At 37.2% G+C, this 19,374-nt stretch overlaps 1 protein-coding gene across 3 annotated transcripts in view; it reads right to left on the reverse strand.

Moving 5' to 3' along the window:
- LOC102955427 (uncharacterized protein C3orf20 homolog) overlaps positions 1–19,374 on the reverse strand; it is a 192,238-nt gene that overhangs the window by 112,047 nt on the left and 60,817 nt on the right. For all 3 annotated transcript variants that reach the window (XM_042992917.1, XM_042992916.1, XM_042992915.1), the window contains 4 exons: positions 17,605–17,725; positions 15,258–15,392; positions 14,059–14,160; positions 814–973 (listed from right to left, as the gene is read on the reverse strand). In XM_042992917.1, coding sequence (XP_042848851.1) covers positions 814–973; positions 14,059–14,160; positions 15,258–15,392; positions 17,605–17,725 — 518 coding nt within the window. The remainder of the gene's footprint in view (positions 1–813; positions 974–14,058; positions 14,161–15,257; positions 15,393–17,604; positions 17,726–19,374) is intronic.

The following is a 19,374-nucleotide window of genomic DNA, read 5'->3' on the forward strand; positions in this document are numbered from 1 at the left end:
TAGTCATCATTCCAAAGTGCAAGACAGCATTCCAGTGGCAAGAAGGCTATGATGGGCCTCATAGAGAATATACATGTGGTAAATAAGCTTAGCTCAGGCATGAGTTATAGTGCTATTGGCCATGAGTTCAATGTTAATGTATCAAGAAAATATATTAAATAAGGTGTCTTCAGACAGACACACATAAAATAAGGTTACATAATGATAGGCTGACAAAAATACTGTGACCAGAGGCTCAAAGGAAACTCATCCTGTGTTTATCCTAGGAGCAATGGTTCAAGATTGGCTAATTCAGTGTTTGTAGAGATTTTATAGAACCCAGCTACTGTGAATAACGAGAATTGGCTGTGTCCTGACTCTGTAATCAAACACCAGCTATGAGTTGACATTACAACAGTACATTCTAATGGAGTACACAGGCTTCTTCTCAACACAACAAATGAACAGAAGACATTAGCAAGGACTGAGGCTTTGGTGGGGAGACTGAACTATGGTGGTTGATGAGTAAGAGTATTTTCTGATCCAAAATATGAATATGAAAGCACCTTCCCTTGTGAAAATACAGAAGTGATCAAATAGATGATCTTCTCTAAAAAGAAAAAGGAAATAAAATTAAGGTCAGCTCCTTTGATTTTCTTGCTATGGCTAATCACCTGGACCCGAGATAAGAATCTATATGTGTAGTGCTTTACAGTTTACAAACTTACTACCTTAGGAACCATGGAAGGAAGAGGCATTCAAATGTTGATCCTCTGGAAGTCTGAATGATAGGAACAGGTTATATGGAGCAATTCAGTGGATTCCATAACTGACCTAAAGCAAATCTGTAGTAATCCAGCCAGTGAAGTAGGATGTGCTTGACCTTTTTCTGCAGTCTTCTTAATTTAATAACTGTTGTGATGTCAGACATAGGGCTTATGTCCATTACGGGATCAAACGTAGCTATTTTCATTGTGTCTGTTAAACTTGAAGGCTTCAAAACAGGAAATTACATATATAGTATAATTCATATAGACACTTACTATATGGTTATAAAACATTAATTCATTCATTTTTTCATTTATTTATTCATCATTCAATAGCTTGTCCAACAAATGTTTATCAAGTAACATTTACAATCAGGCACTGTGCCAGAAACTGGGATTACAGATACATATAAGTCATGTTCCCTTGTTAGTATACTTCATGCCACTGAATTATGCACTTAAAATGGTTAAAATTTTATGGTTTAAGTTTTATGTAATGTATATTTTATCACACCAAAAAATGGGTAAGAAAAAGCCATACTCCCTATCCTCAAGGAGGTCACAGTCTGTGGAAGAAGTAGATGGGTAAATGATTGCAATTAAAAAAATAGAAATATCATATGATCCAAAAATTCCACCATGGGGTATTTACCCAAAGAAATAGAAACACAATTCAAAAAGATATATGTACCCCTATGTTTATTACAGCATTATTTACAATAGCCAACATATGTAAGCAACCTAAGTGTCCATCAATAGATGGATGGATAAAGAAGATGTGATAATATTCACGATGGAATATTATGAAGCCATAAAAAAAGATGAGATCTTGCCATTTGCAACAAAATGAATGGACCTAGAGAATATTATGCTAAGTGAAATAAGTTAGACAGAGAAAGACAAATACCATACGGTTTGCTTATATATGAAATCTAAAGACAGGGGCGCCTGGGTGGCTCAGTCGGTTAAGTGTCCGACTTTGTCTCAGGTCATGATCTCGCAGTTTGTGAGTTCGAGCCCTACGTCAGGCTCTGTGCTGACAGCTTGGAGCCTGTAGCCTGCTTCGAATTCTGTGTCTCCATCTCTGTCTGCCCCTCCCCTGCTCATACTCTCTCTTTGTCTCTCAAATAAATAAATTTTACAAAAATTAAAAAAAAATAAATCTAAAAACAAAGCAAATGAATAAACAAACAAAAAGTAGAATCAGACCTATGGATACAGAGAACAAACTGAAGACTGCCAGAGAGAAGGGGGTGGGGGAGGAGCAAAGTGGGTAAAGGGGAGTGGGAGATACAGGTTTTCAGTTATGGAATGAGTCAGTCACAGGAACAAATGGCACAGCATAAGGAATATAGTCAATGATATTGTTACAGGGTTGTATGGTAACAGATGGTAGCTACACTTGTGGTGAGCATAGCATAAGGTATAGAGAAGTTGAATCACTATGTTGTACCTCTGAGAATAATGTAACATTGTGTGTCAGCTATATTAAAATGAAAACAAAACAATTACAATACAGCACAAGGGCATGGTTAGAAGCACAGAAAGTTACAAAAGCTTAAGTAGGAAATTTAACATTTGTAACATTGAGTTTCTAATTAGCAGAAGAAAGTTTCAAAGAAGTATATCATGAGGCTATTAGACTTTAAAATATATAGTTACAGTGAGAAGTATATGTGATCTTTTCACAATAATTGGGTATATAGTTACTTAGGTTTGGATGAGCTTATGTGACTAGGAAAATTGTTGATAACTCAGTTATATATATATTAATTAAGTATACATAATTATATGGACATTTTCATATTTACATATAAAATATGTACATAATTGTATACCTAACTCATTATCCAGTTGTCATTTGCTTAATTTTAGTGTGTTATAACAAGCCTGATGAAGATATGAAACATGAGCAGAACCTAGGAAGAATTTGTTTTTTTAAATGTTTATTTTTGAGGGAGACAGAGAAACAGAGCATGAGAGGGGAAGGGCAGAGAGGGAGGGAGATACAGCATCTGAAACAGGCTCCAGGCTCTGAACTGTCTGCACAGAGCCTGACATGGGGCTTGAACCCACAAACCATGAGATCATGATTTGAGCCAAAGTTTGACGCTTGACTGATTGAGTACCCCAGCTGCCCTTTATCCAGGAAGAATTTGAAGAAAGTACAGAATTCAATGACATGAAGAATTTAATGAAGTGGGGAGCAAGAGTTTTAAGAAATTTGGTCTACAGAAATCAGATAATAAAGTTGAGATTTTAATTTGAACCTGGGAAAAATCAACTCTATCTGAAGGGCTCAGGCTTGAACTCCCTTGTTATAATGACTCTAAAAAGGACTGAGAGAATCCACCTGAGATGTTGATAAAAATTACCTGAAAACATGTCTTAGGTCCTGAGTATCAGTCTCAAAAATTTGGTGGATTAAATAATCCCTAGAAAAGTTTAGAATTCAAATAGAGAGATAAAGTAATCTGACAATGTTGAAACTTTAATGTGTATAAGTGAATTTTGAATCATTGGGATGATATTGTATATTTGTTACATTTGAAATATTAAAGAAATTTTGGTAAATTAGAGAATCTAAGGTGACTCTTGGGCTTTCAATTTAAATTGAATCAACTGATTTTAGACTTGTGATTATTAAGTTTTAAAGTTGAAGATAATTTGACTAAGTTCAAAAATATAATTAGAATATTTAAGAGAACTTGAGATTCCCCCAATTTAATTTGCTTTACAAAAATTAATAACTTGAGAATATTTTGCTTAGTGTTATAAATATGCATTTGAGGTACTTAAAGGGGAGCAAGATATATTAAAATATAAACACTTTAAAATATATGAGATTGTGGGGCACCAGGGTGGCTCAGTTGGTTAAGCGTCTAACTTCCGCTCAGGTCGTGATCTCACGACTCATGAGTTTGGGCCCCGCATTGGGCTCTGTGCCCACAGCTCAGAGCCTGGAGCCTGCCTCAGATTCTGTGTCTCCCTCTCTCTCGCTGCGCCCCCCCCCCCCCCCCGCTTATGCTCTGTCCCTCTCTGTCTCTCAAAAATAAACATTAAAAAAAATTTAATATATGAGATTGTTTTTCATTAAGTTGTATGTGAGTCTAATTTGGAACTATAGTCAGTTCTATTTGAGTTAATCAAACATTAATTAAGAAGAGGTAAAGACAATTGTTATTTTATTTTATTTAATTAATTAATTAATTTATTTTTGCTGGCGACAATTTTATTGTGTTTACAGGTTGAGGGGCAGGAGGCCTCTCCCACCTCTTCCTCTCTGGCCCTGAAGCACTGGCCCAGTCTCGGGGTCTTCTTCGTGCACCCAAATGGAAGGGGAATAGGAGGGGCCCCAGGCCTGCAGGTCTCTCTGGGAACATGGACAATTGTTATTTTAGTAGAGTTTATAGATAAAATAATTAGATTTTTAATAGCCTTAAACCTTAATGCAAACTGGGTTTTTATATAGGTCACTTTAATAAAATGAATATTAATTTCAAAACCAAGTGATTGCATTTTTCTACTCACAAAAATCTCTTAGACATCAAAACCTTTCACCCTGGTTCCTCGCTTTTGAAAACTTCTCCCTATCACATGTTTACTGAATTGGTTAATTACAAGCAAAGCAAATTTCTTTAGAGGTTTTCTTTTAATAGAATAAGATTGACAAAATTCCCCAAGAGTTGCTAAAAACCAGAATTTGCTAACAAGGGAAGATGATAAATGGAATTGATGAAATGAGATAGTTCACAGGCATGACCAACATCTGTGAGAAATACATTTTTGAAAATGTAAAAGCAGAAGGAGAAAGAAGCATTTTTTTCAAATGATTAGTAAATGTGTTACCAAAGAGGTAACACATGAACCTAAAAGTTCTAAAACATCCTGTCTCTCTCACAAGAACATAGACTCCGGAGGAATTATTTCTTTGAGTTTGTATAACAGACTGAGACAAATAGGTGATAAAAATGAATAAAATAACATGAAAAAAAATAAACCCTGCATTTCCCCTTTCTGTACCATTTCAAAGAATAAGGGCTCATAATTGGATGATTTGGCAACATATTCCAGTCCTCTCAAATACATGTTGCTTGCTGTATCCATTTGATGTTCAAAGTGAGACTCTTCTGCAGATCTCTTCTTCTACTTGACCCTATGCTGAACCTTCCTCTTTTTTGACATTTTTTTTGTTTTATCAACTTTTTAAAGGTATAATTTAAATATAATAAACAGCACCCATTAAAGTGTATTATTTGGTGAGTATTGACAAATGTGAACACCACTGTAATCAAAATCTAGAGCATTTCCAACACCCCCCAAATTTCTCTCCTTCCCCTTTGTAAGCAATTCCGCCCGGACCCAGAGGGTCTTAGAGTTTCACATGACTGGAGTCATATAGTATACAGTCTTTCATTTCTGGATTCTTTTTGCTCAGCATACTTTTTCTAAGATTCATCTGTTTTTGTGTATCAGTGACTCATTCCTTTTTATTAGTGATACTCCATTGTACATATATATATATCATTCATCAGCTGATGGATGTCTGGGTTGTTTCCAGTTTTTTTAAATTATGAATATAGATGCTACATTCATGTAGAAGTCTTTATGTGAAAATAGACGGCTGGCCTTGAGTAAATAAATACCTAGGAATGGAATTGCTGGGTCACCCAGTAGGTATAATTTTATAGAATGCTAAAAATTTTCTATATTGGCTATACCATTTTACATTTCCTCCAGCAATGTATGAAAGTCCTGTTGTTTCATGTCCTTGGTAACACATGGCATTATCAATCTTTCATTTATAGCCATTCTAAAGGGCATTAGGTGGTAACTCATTATGGTTATAATTTGCATTTCCTTGATGACTGGAGATGTTGCATATATTTCTACGTGCTTTTTGGTCAACTGTATCTTAGTTTTCAATGTCTTTTCAAATCTATTGCACATTTTTTATTGGGCTGTCTTATTATTTTATGATTGAGTTGTAGGAGTTCTTCATATACTCTGGGTGTTGGTCCTTTGTAAGATATGTATATTATAAATATTTTCTGCCTTTATGTGGCTTGTCTTTTCATCTTCTTTCTGGTATCACTCAAAGATTTTAATTCTGACAAAGTCAAATTGTTCCCTGAAGCTTTTTAGGAAATGAAGTATATAGCTGCTGCTTTGGGTCAAGTACGAAGAAGCTTCATAGTTCCATAAAGTGATTTAAATTGGCTGAAGCCTGACTTTTTATTAAATTCACTCTAAATTTTTACTTTTGATCTTCCTGTGCACGGAAATGTCATGTTTTACAGGGTATGTGTGTATTTTAGAAATAAAATTTAGAGAATAAAGTATAAAGAATAGTAAAAGGAACACTCATCTACCCACTGCCCAGCTAAATAAACAGAACATTATCCATGCAATTAAACTTTTAGCTCTCTGTGAACTCCTCCCCATTTGTATTTCCCTCTTCCCTACAAGGGAAAGTATTTGTACTATTTTGATTTTGGTGTTTTTATTCTGTTGCTTTTCATATAATTTCATTTCACATGTACAGATTATTAAATAATAAGACAATGTCCCTTACTTTCTTGTGAATTTGGTAATGCATTAGAATTTTTATTAGTTATAATGTATTCAGTTATAGGTGTTTTGCAGTAAAAAGGCTTCTCAGAATATCTCTTCTGCTATACAGCCATATTTTTAAAAAATTGCTTTATTGAGATATAACTCACATATCAGTCCATGTATCCAATTAGGGTATAGAATTCAATGGTTTTTAGTATATTCACAGAGTTGCACAGAGTTGTGCAATATTTTCATAATCTAATTTTAGAGTATTTTTGTATCCCCCCCACACACAATCCAAAAATATTGTACCAATTAAGAGTCTATTTCTCCCTGGCCCTCCAGCCTTAGGCAACCTCTAACCTCCCCTCTGCCTCCAAAGATTTGCCTGTTTTGTATATTTCATATAAATAGAATCATACAAAATCTGTCATTCTTTGTGACCTGCTTTTTTCACTTAGCATAATGTTTTCAAGATTCATCCATGTGGTAGCATGTATCAGTACTTCATTCTCTTTTATGGCTGAATACTATTCCATTATTTGAATATAATACATTTTCTTTATCCATTTATAAATTGATGAAAAATGCTGTTAAGTGCAAGTTTCTATGTGGACATGTTTTTATTTCTTTATGGAGGAGTAGAATTGGTGAGTCATATGGTAACTCCATATTCAACTTTTTGAATAACTGCCAGGCTGTTTTCCAAAGTCGCTGTACCATTCCTCACCAGCAGTGAGGAATGAGAGTTCCAACTTCTCCATATGCTTACCAACAATTGTTACTGTCTTTTTAATTTTAGCTATCCTAATGGGTGTGAAGTGGTATTTCATTGTGGTTTTAATGTGCATTTTCCTGATGGCTAATTCCGTTGAATGTCTTTTCATGGGCTAATTTGCCATTTATATATCTTCTTTGGACACTTGTCTATTCAGATCTTTTCCTCATTAAAAAATGTATTATTTTCCTTTTTATTATTGAGTTGTAAGATTTCTTTATATATTCTGGACACAAGTTCCTTATCAGACATATGACTTACAAATATTTTCTTCCATTTTGTGAGGGTTTTTTTCACTTTCTTGATGGTATTGTTTGTAGCACAAATGTTTTAAATTTTTATCAAGTCCAATTGATCTATTTTTTTCTTTTTTCACTTGTGCTTTGGTGTGGTATCTAAGAAACCACTGTCTAATCCAAGATCGGGCATATTTACACTTGTGTTTTCTTCTCAGAGTTTTAGCTCCAACATTTAGGTCTATAGTTTAAGGACGAGATCCAATTCCATTCTTTTGCACATGGATATCCAGTTTTCCCAGAATCATTTGTTGAAAAGACTATCTGTTCTTTAATTTTCTTGGAAGCTCAGCCAATTTTTTTATTAAGTGAAGACCTTATCTCCATCTCCTCAGATTTCCATAGAAGAAGGGTCCTTCATCTCTTCTCTTCAAGATGTCTTATGAGGATGGGCATGTCTGTTTTCTTCTTCCATCCTTTCCTTGCTCTTCACAAGGAAAGACAGAATTCAGCTAATGGAAGAGCAGACAATAGTTACTTAACTGACCATATTTTCTAAAGTGGCACCTTTTCAACAGTTTTCTTTATTTTTTATTTTTTAATGTTTTTTTTTTAAATTTGTTTTTGAGACAGAGAGAGACAGAGCATGAGCGGGGAAGGGGCAGAGAGAGAGGGAGACACAGAATCGGAAGCAGGCTCCAGGCTCTGAGCTGTCAGCACAGAGCCCAACGCGGAGCTCGAACTCACAGACTGTGAGATCGTGACCTGAAATGAAGTCGGACACTTAACCAACTGAGCCACCCAGGCGCCCCAACAGTTTTAAATATAATATGTTGTTCAGGCAATTCCTGTGACTAAAATGAAAAAGACTTTGTTGAAGCAGTGTGACAGAAAGACTCTGAAACAAATAGGGAAGACATCAGAAGGTGGTGCCTTTTTGCTATGTGCCTTTCTCACAGCCAGGGAGGGCAGGTGAAATTCTGCCACACCAGACCACCTTTCCCCATTGGCTACATTGATTGCTCTCATTGACCACTTCTTATATAGTTTTCCTTGTATATCCAATCCTTGTGTGATAAGACTACCAACAGGCATGTCTCTCCCCTGTTCAAGTTTTCCAGCTTGCACTTTGATGGGTAAGGTAACTGGTTTTCTTCAATTTAGGGAGTCTCAGGTCCAAACTACCTACAATCCAGCTTCTCCAATATAGCTCTACTAGTGAAGCCTGTTCTTTCAGCAATTAATACCTTGATTTAGGTGAAGGTGATTAAGAGCCACAGACTTCCAGTTTTAAATAAATAAGTCACAGGGATGAAAAGTACAACATAGGAAATATAGACAATAATACTGTATTGTATGGTGATAGATGTAGCTACACTTACAGTGAGCATTTCATAATGTATATAATTGTCAAATCACTATGTCATACACCTAAAACTAATATAATATTGTATGTCAACTATACTTCAATTAAAAAAAATTTCAAGTGGGGTGCCTGGGTGGCTCAGTTGGTCAAGCGTACAACTTTGGCTCAGGTCACGATCTCATGGCACATGAGTTTGAGCCCCACGTTGGGCTCTGTGCTGACAGCTCAGAGCCTGGAGCCTGCTTTGGATTCTGTGTCTCCCTCTCTCTCTCTCTTTCTACTCCTCCCGCCCTCATGCTCTGTCTCTGTCTCTCAAAAATAAATAAACATTAAAAAATTTTAAAAATAATAAATGCCTTTATTTCTATTTGGCTCCTTATCTCTGCCTACAATGAGATTAAAAAAGGGAGACGAGGGAGCAATAGGCATTTCTGGATTATCAATATTTTTGTTTCATTCAGTTATACATTCTTTGGATAGGTTATGTATCACACATTTCTATTTCATTTTTTAAATGTTTTATTTATTTATTTAATTTGCTTGAGAGAGAGAGAGTTGGGGGTGGGGTGCAGAGAGAGAGAGGAGGAGAGAGAATCCTTAGCAGGCTCAGGCTGTCAGCACAGAGCTGGATGTGGGGCTTGATCTTATGTGAGATCATGACCTGAGCTGAAGTCAGACGCTTAACCAATTGAGCCACCCAGGTGCCCCTATTTATTTATATTTGAGAGAGAGAGAGAGAGCACATGTGCATGTGCTTATGCACATGCATGAGTAAAAGAGGGAGAGGGAGAGGGAGAGGGAGAGGGAGAGGGAGAGAGAGAGAGAGAGAGAGAGAGAGAGAGAGAGAGAGAATGAATCCCAAATAGGCTCTGTGCAGAGTTCGAACTCACCACCTGTGAGATCATGACCTGAGCAGAAATCAAGTCAGGTGTTTAACTGACTGAGCCACCCAGGCACCCCTCTATTTCATTTTTTACTGGGATTTTTCAGTTGAGTTGGATTCATATCATTCATTCTATCTTAAATACATTTTCCCAATTCATTTTTTTTAATCTTCAAGATTAGTTTAATTTGCAAACATACTGGGCAGAGTGAGGAACCTGTGAAGGGTAAAGAAGTTGAAAGCAGCTTGCCTTTCATGTCAGGACACAAAGAAAGCAGGTTGCAAGAAATGTTTGATGGACACAAATAATTCCCAAAAGTGTCAGACATCTGTCTATGAATTATATGTACAGCTTCAAAAGTAGGAAACTCAACAGTACACTTGTTAACAATTGTTGGTGTTTTGGTATGCTAGAGTTAGCTCATCAACCATTCATGTGAAAACTCAAATTATTGGGAAGAAATTAAACAACAAAAATAAATCTTTGAAAGGTCATACCTTAACATTCTTCTCTGGAAATACTATTCAAAGAGCATATGAAACATCTAAAAAACAAAAGAACTCATCTTTCAGGAAGATTTGAAAAAGGACTAAGTTGTCACAGTTGAAAAGATGATTCATTATTCTTGCTTGCACGACCTTGAACATTTATTTTGGAGGGAGGGGATATCTGGGAAAATTGCTGATTGTAGGAGTTATTTAGAGAAGTTACAAAAAGGGACTCTGTTGATTATTTTGTGCTATTTGTGAATGCGAGAGATAAATATATCAGTTCTCTATTAAGAAAGTAACACAAGAAGTCGTTCCATGCCTTGAGAAGAAGGTGTCCTCGTTCTAAGTCTTTGGAAAGTGTAGGTTTCATGAAAGAAATGAATATAAATTATGGTGTCAAACCTTCAGAACTGCAATAACAATTTTTTTCCGATTGATTTTCCTTGGTAATATTACTCATAATGTTTCATCTTTGTGGGAACTTCACACATTTCAAAAATATTTTTTTCTTATTTCAAAAGTAATGTACTCAACCCCCCCCCCCAAATTAGGCATACATCCTTCTAGTCTTTTAAAATACATAATAAGAGGGGCGCCTGGGTGGCTCAGTCGGTTGGGCGTCAGACTTCGGCTCAGGTCATGGTCTTGTGGTTCATGGGTTTGAGCCCCACATCAGGCACCGTGCTGACAGCTCAGAGCCTGGAGCCTGTTTCAGATTCTGTGTCTCCCTCTCTCTCTGCCCCTCCCCTGTTCACACTCTGTCTCTGTCTCAAAAATAAATAAACATTAAAAGAATTAAAAATAAATAAATAAAATACATAGTAAGAATATATTTTTCTTTCTAAAAAGGAATATATTTTTCTTTGTGTTGTCTGGTTCCACTTTTGATCATACTATTTCATCATTTAATTCCCTCCCCCCACACACACTTAACAATATTCTATGAATATCAAAGGGATTTTGTGATACTACTTCCCCTAGAAACCAAAGACCATGAATTTTTTTATATTGGAAAATGATGATGGTAAGCACACTTCAATTTATAAATATTATAAACAGCATCATTTCTAAATATTATTTTATAGTAAGTAACTAATAAATGATCACCAGTTTAATAGTACCAAGTTCTCTTGGAAACTTAAGAGCTGAAGATCATCCAACTCTAGGCTAGAGAAGCTATAGAGGCCTGGACCAGAGGGTGTGGATTTGCATTCCTCCATCTGAGACAGAAAACAGCAAGGGCCTTCTTACATGGCATCGAGTAGTGGAGGCATGGGAATTATGGGGAGAGGGAGACACTCCAAAAGGATCTAGCAGAACAAATAGTGGAAATTAGACTTGGGCTCCACATACAAGAGATCATGTCACCTCAATGCAAGCTTGTCAGATTGTTCCCATCCAGAACACCCCAAAACCAAACCACAAGGATGCTGCTAAGTTTGCCACAATGAGGAAGAAGAAGAATCTGGACTATTGTGACTATCATCTGGGATGGCAGAAAGCTGCCCCAGTGCAGAGTGAGCAGTTAAGTGGTTTGACACTTAAGAAGTTAACTGGTCTAGGAAAGCTTGAGAGCAAGGGCCTAAAACATAGGTTTGGGGCACCCACTCCTCTTTTCTCATACTATACAAATCCAAAGCACGAGAAAATGCCAATAATAGCATAAAAGTTTCTACATTTTCAGGTATCTGTTCTTCAGCTCACTATAAAAAGGTTCTCACTTCCACCTGTACCCTGAAATCATTCTTGCTGAAGTCGCTGTTGATCCTCCTAAGACAAACTCAATGGATGCTTTTTATTTCTCATTTGTTTGGCTACTCTCAAAGGCTCGTTCTATAACCCCTCCCTCATTTTGAAATTCACTTTGTTTTGTATGTTATTATCAATTGTAGGAAACAGAAAACTCTCTAGCCCTTTTGTAAGTATCTGATTATAAAATCACCAAAAGAGGGGAAATGGCAGTCTCCAGCTGTTCTCAGAATACCAACTGACTGACCAGGGGAGGTACTGCCTCCACCTGTTATCAGGCAGGTGTGGTCAGGGAAGTGTCACTGGAGCTGTGGGGCTCTGGAACAGTCTACTAAAGCTGCGAGGTTAGAACCAGGAAGCTGCCACAATTGTGTCTCATTATCTATGATGCTAGTGACTAGATAATACAGTGCTGCTGTGAGAAAACCCAACTTCTCCATGATCTTGTTTGCAAAAGCAAGAAAATGGTTTCTGCTTATTTCCATCTTCCAAATCCCATATGAATACATCTAATTAATAGGGCTTAGTATGCATCTAGAAATCCACCTGCAAGAGAGTCTGGAAATACAGTTTTTAGTTTTCCAAACCCAGCAGTACAGAATCTGTCATACAAGAGGGAGGGGAAAGGACATGGATCTTACCATGTCCACCACAGTAACATGGTTCTCCTCCTACCTTTCTACCTGCCCCTTAAGTGTTGGTTCACAATAATCTGATGATTGATCTCCCCATACCATATACCCAAATATTCCTCCAGGAATAATTATAATATGAAACAGTTCTCAAATCAAGTGAGTACCTTGGGAGCATTCACAAATGTGCATGGGCCTTTTGACTGATGGCGCAACAGGCATTTAGTTTGTGGGGGTCAGGGATGTATTCTGTAATGGTCCTGAACAACTAAGAATTATCCTGCCCCAAATGCCATTAATGCCTCCTTGAGAAACAAGGATTTCTAGATTCAGGATTTCATGGACCACTAAATATTGTTAAAATTCATCAAAGTATACACTAAAAGTGGATGCATTTTATAAAACTATAAACAAATCATATTTAAATAAAGTTAATTTTTAAAAAGTTAAATACACCACCTCACACCCAATAGTATGGATACTATTTTATTTTTATTTAAAAAAATTCTTTTAATGTTTATTTACTTTTTGAGAGAGACAGAGACAGAGAGAGACAGAGACAGAGGTGTGAGTGGGGGAGGGGCAGAGAGAGGAAGACAAAGAATCTGAAGCAGGCTCCAGGCTCCTAGCTGTCCCCACAGAGCCCAATGTGGGGCTCGAATTCATGGACCACGAGATCATGACCTGAGCTGAAGTGGGATGCCTAACCGACTGTGCCACCAGGCACCCCAAATGGCTACTATTAAAAAAAAACGCAGCAAATGACAAGTATTTTTAAGAATACAGACAACTGGAATCCTTGTGCACCGCAAATGGGAATGTTGCATGGTGCAGCTGCTATTGAAAACAGTACGGTGGTTCCTCAAAAAATTAAAAATGTAGTTATATATGATCCAGCAATTCCACTTCTGGAAACAAATATGAAAGGACTGAAGGTAGGGTCTCAAAGAGATATTTATACACCCATGTTCATAGCAGCATTATTCACAATAGCTAAAATAGGGAAGCAATCCAAGTGTCCATCAACACATAAATAGATAAATGAAATGTGGTATAATGAGATATTATTCAGTTTTAAAAATGAAGAAAATTCTGACACCTTATACAATGTGGATGGACTTTGAGGACATTATGCTAAGTAAAATTAGCCAGTTACAACAGGACAAATACTGTATGATTCCACTTATGTGAAGTAGCTAGAATAGTCAAATTCATAGGGATAGAAAGTAGAATGGGGGTTGTCAGAGGCTGGGAGAGGGAGGTAAACAGAGCTGTTGTTCACTAGGTACTGAGCTTCAGTTTTACAAAATGAACACGTTCTGGGGATGAATGGTGGTGATGGCTGCATAACACTGTGAATTGTGAACTTAAGCTACTGAACTCTACACTTAAAAATGGCTAAGATGTTAAGGAAAGTTAAACACCAACAAACAACAAAAGACATTCTATGCTCCTTCCAGTAACTATACAAACAGGCCCATCTGTGTGCAATTGCTTGACTCTTCAGCTCTTTATAACAAATCCAGCATATGTCGGAAAAGGAAAATAACTCTAGAATAATATGAAAACTAAAAGTTACCTTTGCCTGCGATATCAAAATAGTGACTGTTTAACACTTACATCTTTGTCCTGTGTTGCAGATTTCATATGTTTGCACTTTACTTTATAGGCCTTGAATAACTCCATGGCTTCTTTGGAGATGGGGTTGACATCAGGGAATGGCTGAGAGAGAGTATTAAGCTCTTTTCAGATGGGGACATGGTCATAAAAAACCAAGGAGGCAAGATAGCTTCATGTAAAGGCTTTATTTATGGCAAAAATTATACAACTTCAGCATATGTGAAATAAGCATGGTATTTCTATGCTATAACCAAGAGCAACACAGTTTTGATGCCCATCCCTAAAACTAGAGATCTTTTATTAAAGGTTCATACATGTTCTGTAATATGTGTATCATTCCCATAAACACACTCAAAATTTAAAAATCTTCAAAGGTTTGATTAGAATTAGTAAAGCTAGCCCATTATTTGACTACACGATATTAGAGATACTGACGTTTTAATGTCTCATCTCTTGACAAAAGTTTTAGCATAAAATTCCTCAATAGAGAGTTAGTGCAAGTGTCAAGTGATTAAGAAACATTCTTCTGAGCCATAGTTTTTGCAATGCTCATCTTCAAGTGTCTTTAGAATGTTACTTATGCTGAAAAATAGTGACTTTAAATCAATTTAGTTTTGCTTTAGTTAAAAACAATATATGAACCCTACTCCATTTTAAGAAATCATGATTATATAAATGCAAACAATTCACCCAAATAGGAGACAGAAAATTAATTCACCGAAGCTTAGGAATCATGACCTTAGAAGAAACCAGGTGTTCATTTTTCTCCTAAGTCTATTTTCCCCTTCTAAACTATCTTCATTCCAGTTACTTCACAAGTAATGTCCAGTAACAGCCCTGGCAGGATTTTTAATTAGCCAAGATTCCAGTATCCTTACTGTAGCAGTTACCAGGAAATACTGCAAGAATCTAAAATCAAGGATGCCTGAATGGCTCAGTTGGTTGTGTGTCCAACTTCCACTTAGGACAAGCCCCGTTTGGATCTCTCGGTGAGATCGAGCCCCGCGTCAGGCTCTCTGCTGTCAGCGCAGAGCCCACTTCAGATCCTCTCTCTCTGCCCTTTCCCCACTTGCTGTCACTCCCTCTCAAAATAAACATTAAAAAAAAAAGAAAGAATCTAAAATCAGTCAGCATTGCTCTTCCTCTGGTCTGCACTGAGGTGGTGCCATGAAGATGATTAAAGAAACCTCTGGACCTACCTCCTCAGGTAAGCCTTGATGGAAAAACTTGCATTTTATAGGTGCCAGAGATAGCTTTAGGCTTTCGGGATGCCATTTGTAGACCAAGGTTATGGCAAAGCGCCCAGAAATCTCCACTGTAATGAACTCATTCACCTGGGGGCAACAGAAAGGACTGTCATTTCCTACACAGAATTCTCACGCTCATAATTCAAGTAGAAATCTTAGACGTTTGCACGACACATGGAAAGAAATTTGAGATCTACATTCACGGTTTCAGTCTGGTTCCATTAAAGTCAGGAGTGGCTTTTAGGTTTTTATGCTGCAAATTCGGGCTTCTTAAGGGAAGGAAGAGGAATGGTGAGAGACTGTTAGCAATTAGTGTAGTCACGTCTTATAAGGAAAGTCAGATTCACTTTAGACTGAAAATTCTGGGTCAATTTGCAGGTACTTCTGAGTTCTAATTCTAGCTCTTGAGACAGTGTCTCTTGTAAAATATAGCTGACAACATCTGACTCCCTTGATGATCAGAAAAGTCATTAATGGCTGTCAAGTGCTTAGAAGTTTTACAAGTGTTCCTATTACTGTGAAACTTATTAAAGCTGGAGAGATTTTATAAATGACAAGGATAGGAAAGTAATGATGAACGACTTTTAAAGCTCAAATGAACATCTGCAGATTTGCAGAGCATATTTTTAAAAGGCTTGCTGCAGATAAAGCATCCTAATTAAGTCAACTGTTCCAAGCCTGCAACTTGTTGGGTTACGAGTTACACTCCCTTGCTTCCTGAAGGCTGCCAGCTGAGGTAAGCTGAACTGAAAAATCTATCCCATTTAGTTATACTGACCTTTTTAGGAGAGGAAACTCTTGACTCCTGAGTATCAGTAAACTTGCACATACAGGTTTGCTGCACAGTTTCTCTACCCACTCTTTACTTCCCTAACCTTTCAGAGCTAAGCACTACTTCTTTAAAAATGGCAATCCAAATAGTATGTGTAGGATACATGGCCACCATGGATGGTTTTGTATATTGTATAAAACAGAGACCTGGAGGTAACTTCCACACAATAGTGTGTACAGTATAAATACAATGTGAGCCATAAATGTGAGCCACATAAGTAATTTTACATTTTCCAGTAGCCGCATTGAAAAGTAAAATCAGGTGGGGGCACCTGGGTGGCTCAGTCGGTTGAGTGTCCAACTCTTGATTTTGAGCCTCATGTCAGGCTCTGCGCTGACAGCGCGGAGTCTGCTTGGGATTCTCTCTCTCCCTCTGCCCCTCTCCCCCACTCATGCTCTCTCTCTCTCTCTAAAATAAAAAAAAAGTAAAATCTGGTGACATTAATTTAAATAACATTTTATAACTAAATACATCCAAATAGTAACATTGCAACAATGTAAACAATATAAATAATATAAACATCAATAAGATATTTTATATTTCATTTTTTGTACTAAATTTTTGAAATCTGGTGTGTATTTTACGCCTGCAGTGTCATTCGAGGGTTCCATAACCACAGGGTAGACGTCTAGTGGCTGCCATACAGGGACAGCACAGCTCTTTATAATTGGTACCTCTGGGGCTGACTGTACAGTGCACCTGCACAGCCCTATGCAGTGGCCCTGGACACAAAATATAGCCCGTGATCACACGCACATACACATAAAGTAACTACCCGTGAATCAGTGAAGTCTAGCACAGAGGTTACAGCTTGGCAGCTTATGAGTATTTGGTTTAGTCCTGTCAGAGTTTGAATTAACTGCAAATTTGAAATATCAGGATATTTCATCAAAAAAAATCTGAATTCATGGCTTTAAAAAAAAATCATAAAATACAGCAGGCCGAGGCCCACACTCCCATGTGGCAACAGTCTTCTTCACTGAGTAAAGGCTGTCTCCTTTAGGGGAGACATACTTTCCAGTTCACTGAAGTTCCCATTGGTAGGCTCACTCTTACATTATCTGAATTTCTCATCCTTGATCTGACAGAAATGCACATTAAGCTATTGACAAAGGTAATTGTGCGAAGTGAGACTGAGGAGGAGGAGACTTTTACTCTGAACATTATATATTTTCCTATTTCTAAAATATTTTCTATGATAAACAAAATGCTTTTCTAATAATTTTTAAAAATTACTGTTTAAAGTAACTGCTGCTTAGCAAAGACAAGTCCATCAAGAAAGAACCAAGTGAAGTAAAAAACTGAAATAAAGATTTATCAGATTAATTGGCTAGTGTACACAGCCAAACTGAATAATTCAGTCTTCCCAATCCTCTTTTTCCCTAACAGTATATTTTAAAAACTCAAAGTCAATTATTGGTATGGCATAAGAAATAGACATAAGAATAAAAAGTTGTAAAATAATACCCAAATTTCAACTGGATCATCAAGTTTTCCCTTTGAAGGCCACATCCATTCCCTTATAATGTTTCCTTTTTTGCCGATCACCATGCCACCATCCTGATTAAACATCATTGATATTATTAGGCTACAAAAAAGACGGAAATATGACTTATTTAGAAGAAGAAAAATTCATGGACTCATTGATTTGGCTGAGGCGACAGAAGTCACCAGGTCATATTAAGTACTCCTTCCCATCATATTCTTGGAACACGGTCACCTTGCCTTTGCTTGAATATTCTTAAAGGGAAGGTTGGTATATATCTGCTTGAATATTCTTAAAGAGAAGGCTGGTGTCAGAATCTGATGGATTCCCCTTTCTGAGACACACCTCCTCTTGTTTCAGCACCTCCCATCTATACAGTCATATAGATGACTCTGCTGGCCATGATTATTGTATCATGTGGTACCGCTGCCTGGGCTGTGGCTCATTGGATCAGGGGTGGACATTTGCCCAGAAATGTGTTCTAAATGGTTGCAACAATACATACAAAAGGCCATGAGGAAGGTGGTGGGCATAATGCATTCAAGGGACTGAAAGAAAGCCAGTGTAGTTAGAGTCTGGAGTGGCATAGATGAGAGTAGAGTAATTGGCAGGAAGAGGCCAGACGTGCAGGGCTTCCTACACTATACCATGAAGGTTATCTTAGGAGCAAAAAGTCATAGAAGGGTTTAATAATAGAGCAAAGAGGTGACAGGATCAAACAGATTGCTAAGGAACCAAAGTAAGTGCTAGCGACCAGTTAAGAGGTCAGAGAGAAGATGGCAGCTTGGACTGGAGCAGGGATGAGAGAGATGGGAGATACATGTGTGTAGATTTATGAAACATACAGATTTGGAAGGATGGGATTTGGGCGATGAAGAACAAGGAGGTGTCAATTTTATCTTCCCTATACTTTATGTCTATTAATGCAGTCTAGCATTTTATAGCTTTTCTGGATCAGTAGCATCACACTACGTGTTCATATCTTGATTATCTTTGTATCTTCTCTTTTCTCAGCATAGCACCTGGCACAAAGAAGGGACTTAAACTCAGAACTTCCCTGTGCGGAGTCTGCTTGGGATTCTCTCTCTGTCTCTCTCCCTCTCGCTCTCGCTCTTGCTCTCTCCTCTTTCTGCCCCTCCCCAGCCCCTCTCAAAAATAAATTAACTAAACAACAACAAAAAATCATAACTGCCCTGACAAAATGGATTCAATTTAACAAATACATTTTGGGTAATTATTGGATGCAAGACACTATTTAGGCATGGTTAAACATTGAGGGATGCCCAGACTGAGGTGCTCTCTTTATTTTCAGTCTTGTGACATTCATTATTTTGAGAGATAATATTTACTGGGAGCCTACAATGTGCCAAGCCTTAAATATCTGCTTTTAGTAGGCAGTGTTACTTAATGGTTACAAACATTGTAGAGCCAGATGGTTAATGATATTGAACCTGGTTCTTCCATTTCCTAATTGTGTGAACTTGGACATATTTGTTAATCTTTCTGTGGCTTCGTTTCCTTGTCTTAAAAATAGCGATAACAATAGCCTCTACGTCACAGAGCTGTTGTAAGGACTAAATGAATTAATTATGTAAAGCACTTTGACAGAGTCAGGCACCTTGTAAGTTCTCTGGAAGTGTTGGCTTTTATTATTATTAAGTCCTCACAATTCCATCTTTAAGTATTATGGGTCCCATTTCCCAGATGAGGAAACAGAGGCTGATGGAGGTTGGTTAATAGAATACCTGCAG

This window comes from Panthera tigris, chromosome B4, assembly GCF_018350195.1.
Source record: "Panthera tigris isolate Pti1 chromosome B4, P.tigris_Pti1_mat1.1, whole genome shotgun sequence".
Taxonomy (NCBI): domain Eukaryota; kingdom Metazoa; phylum Chordata; class Mammalia; order Carnivora; family Felidae; genus Panthera; species Panthera tigris.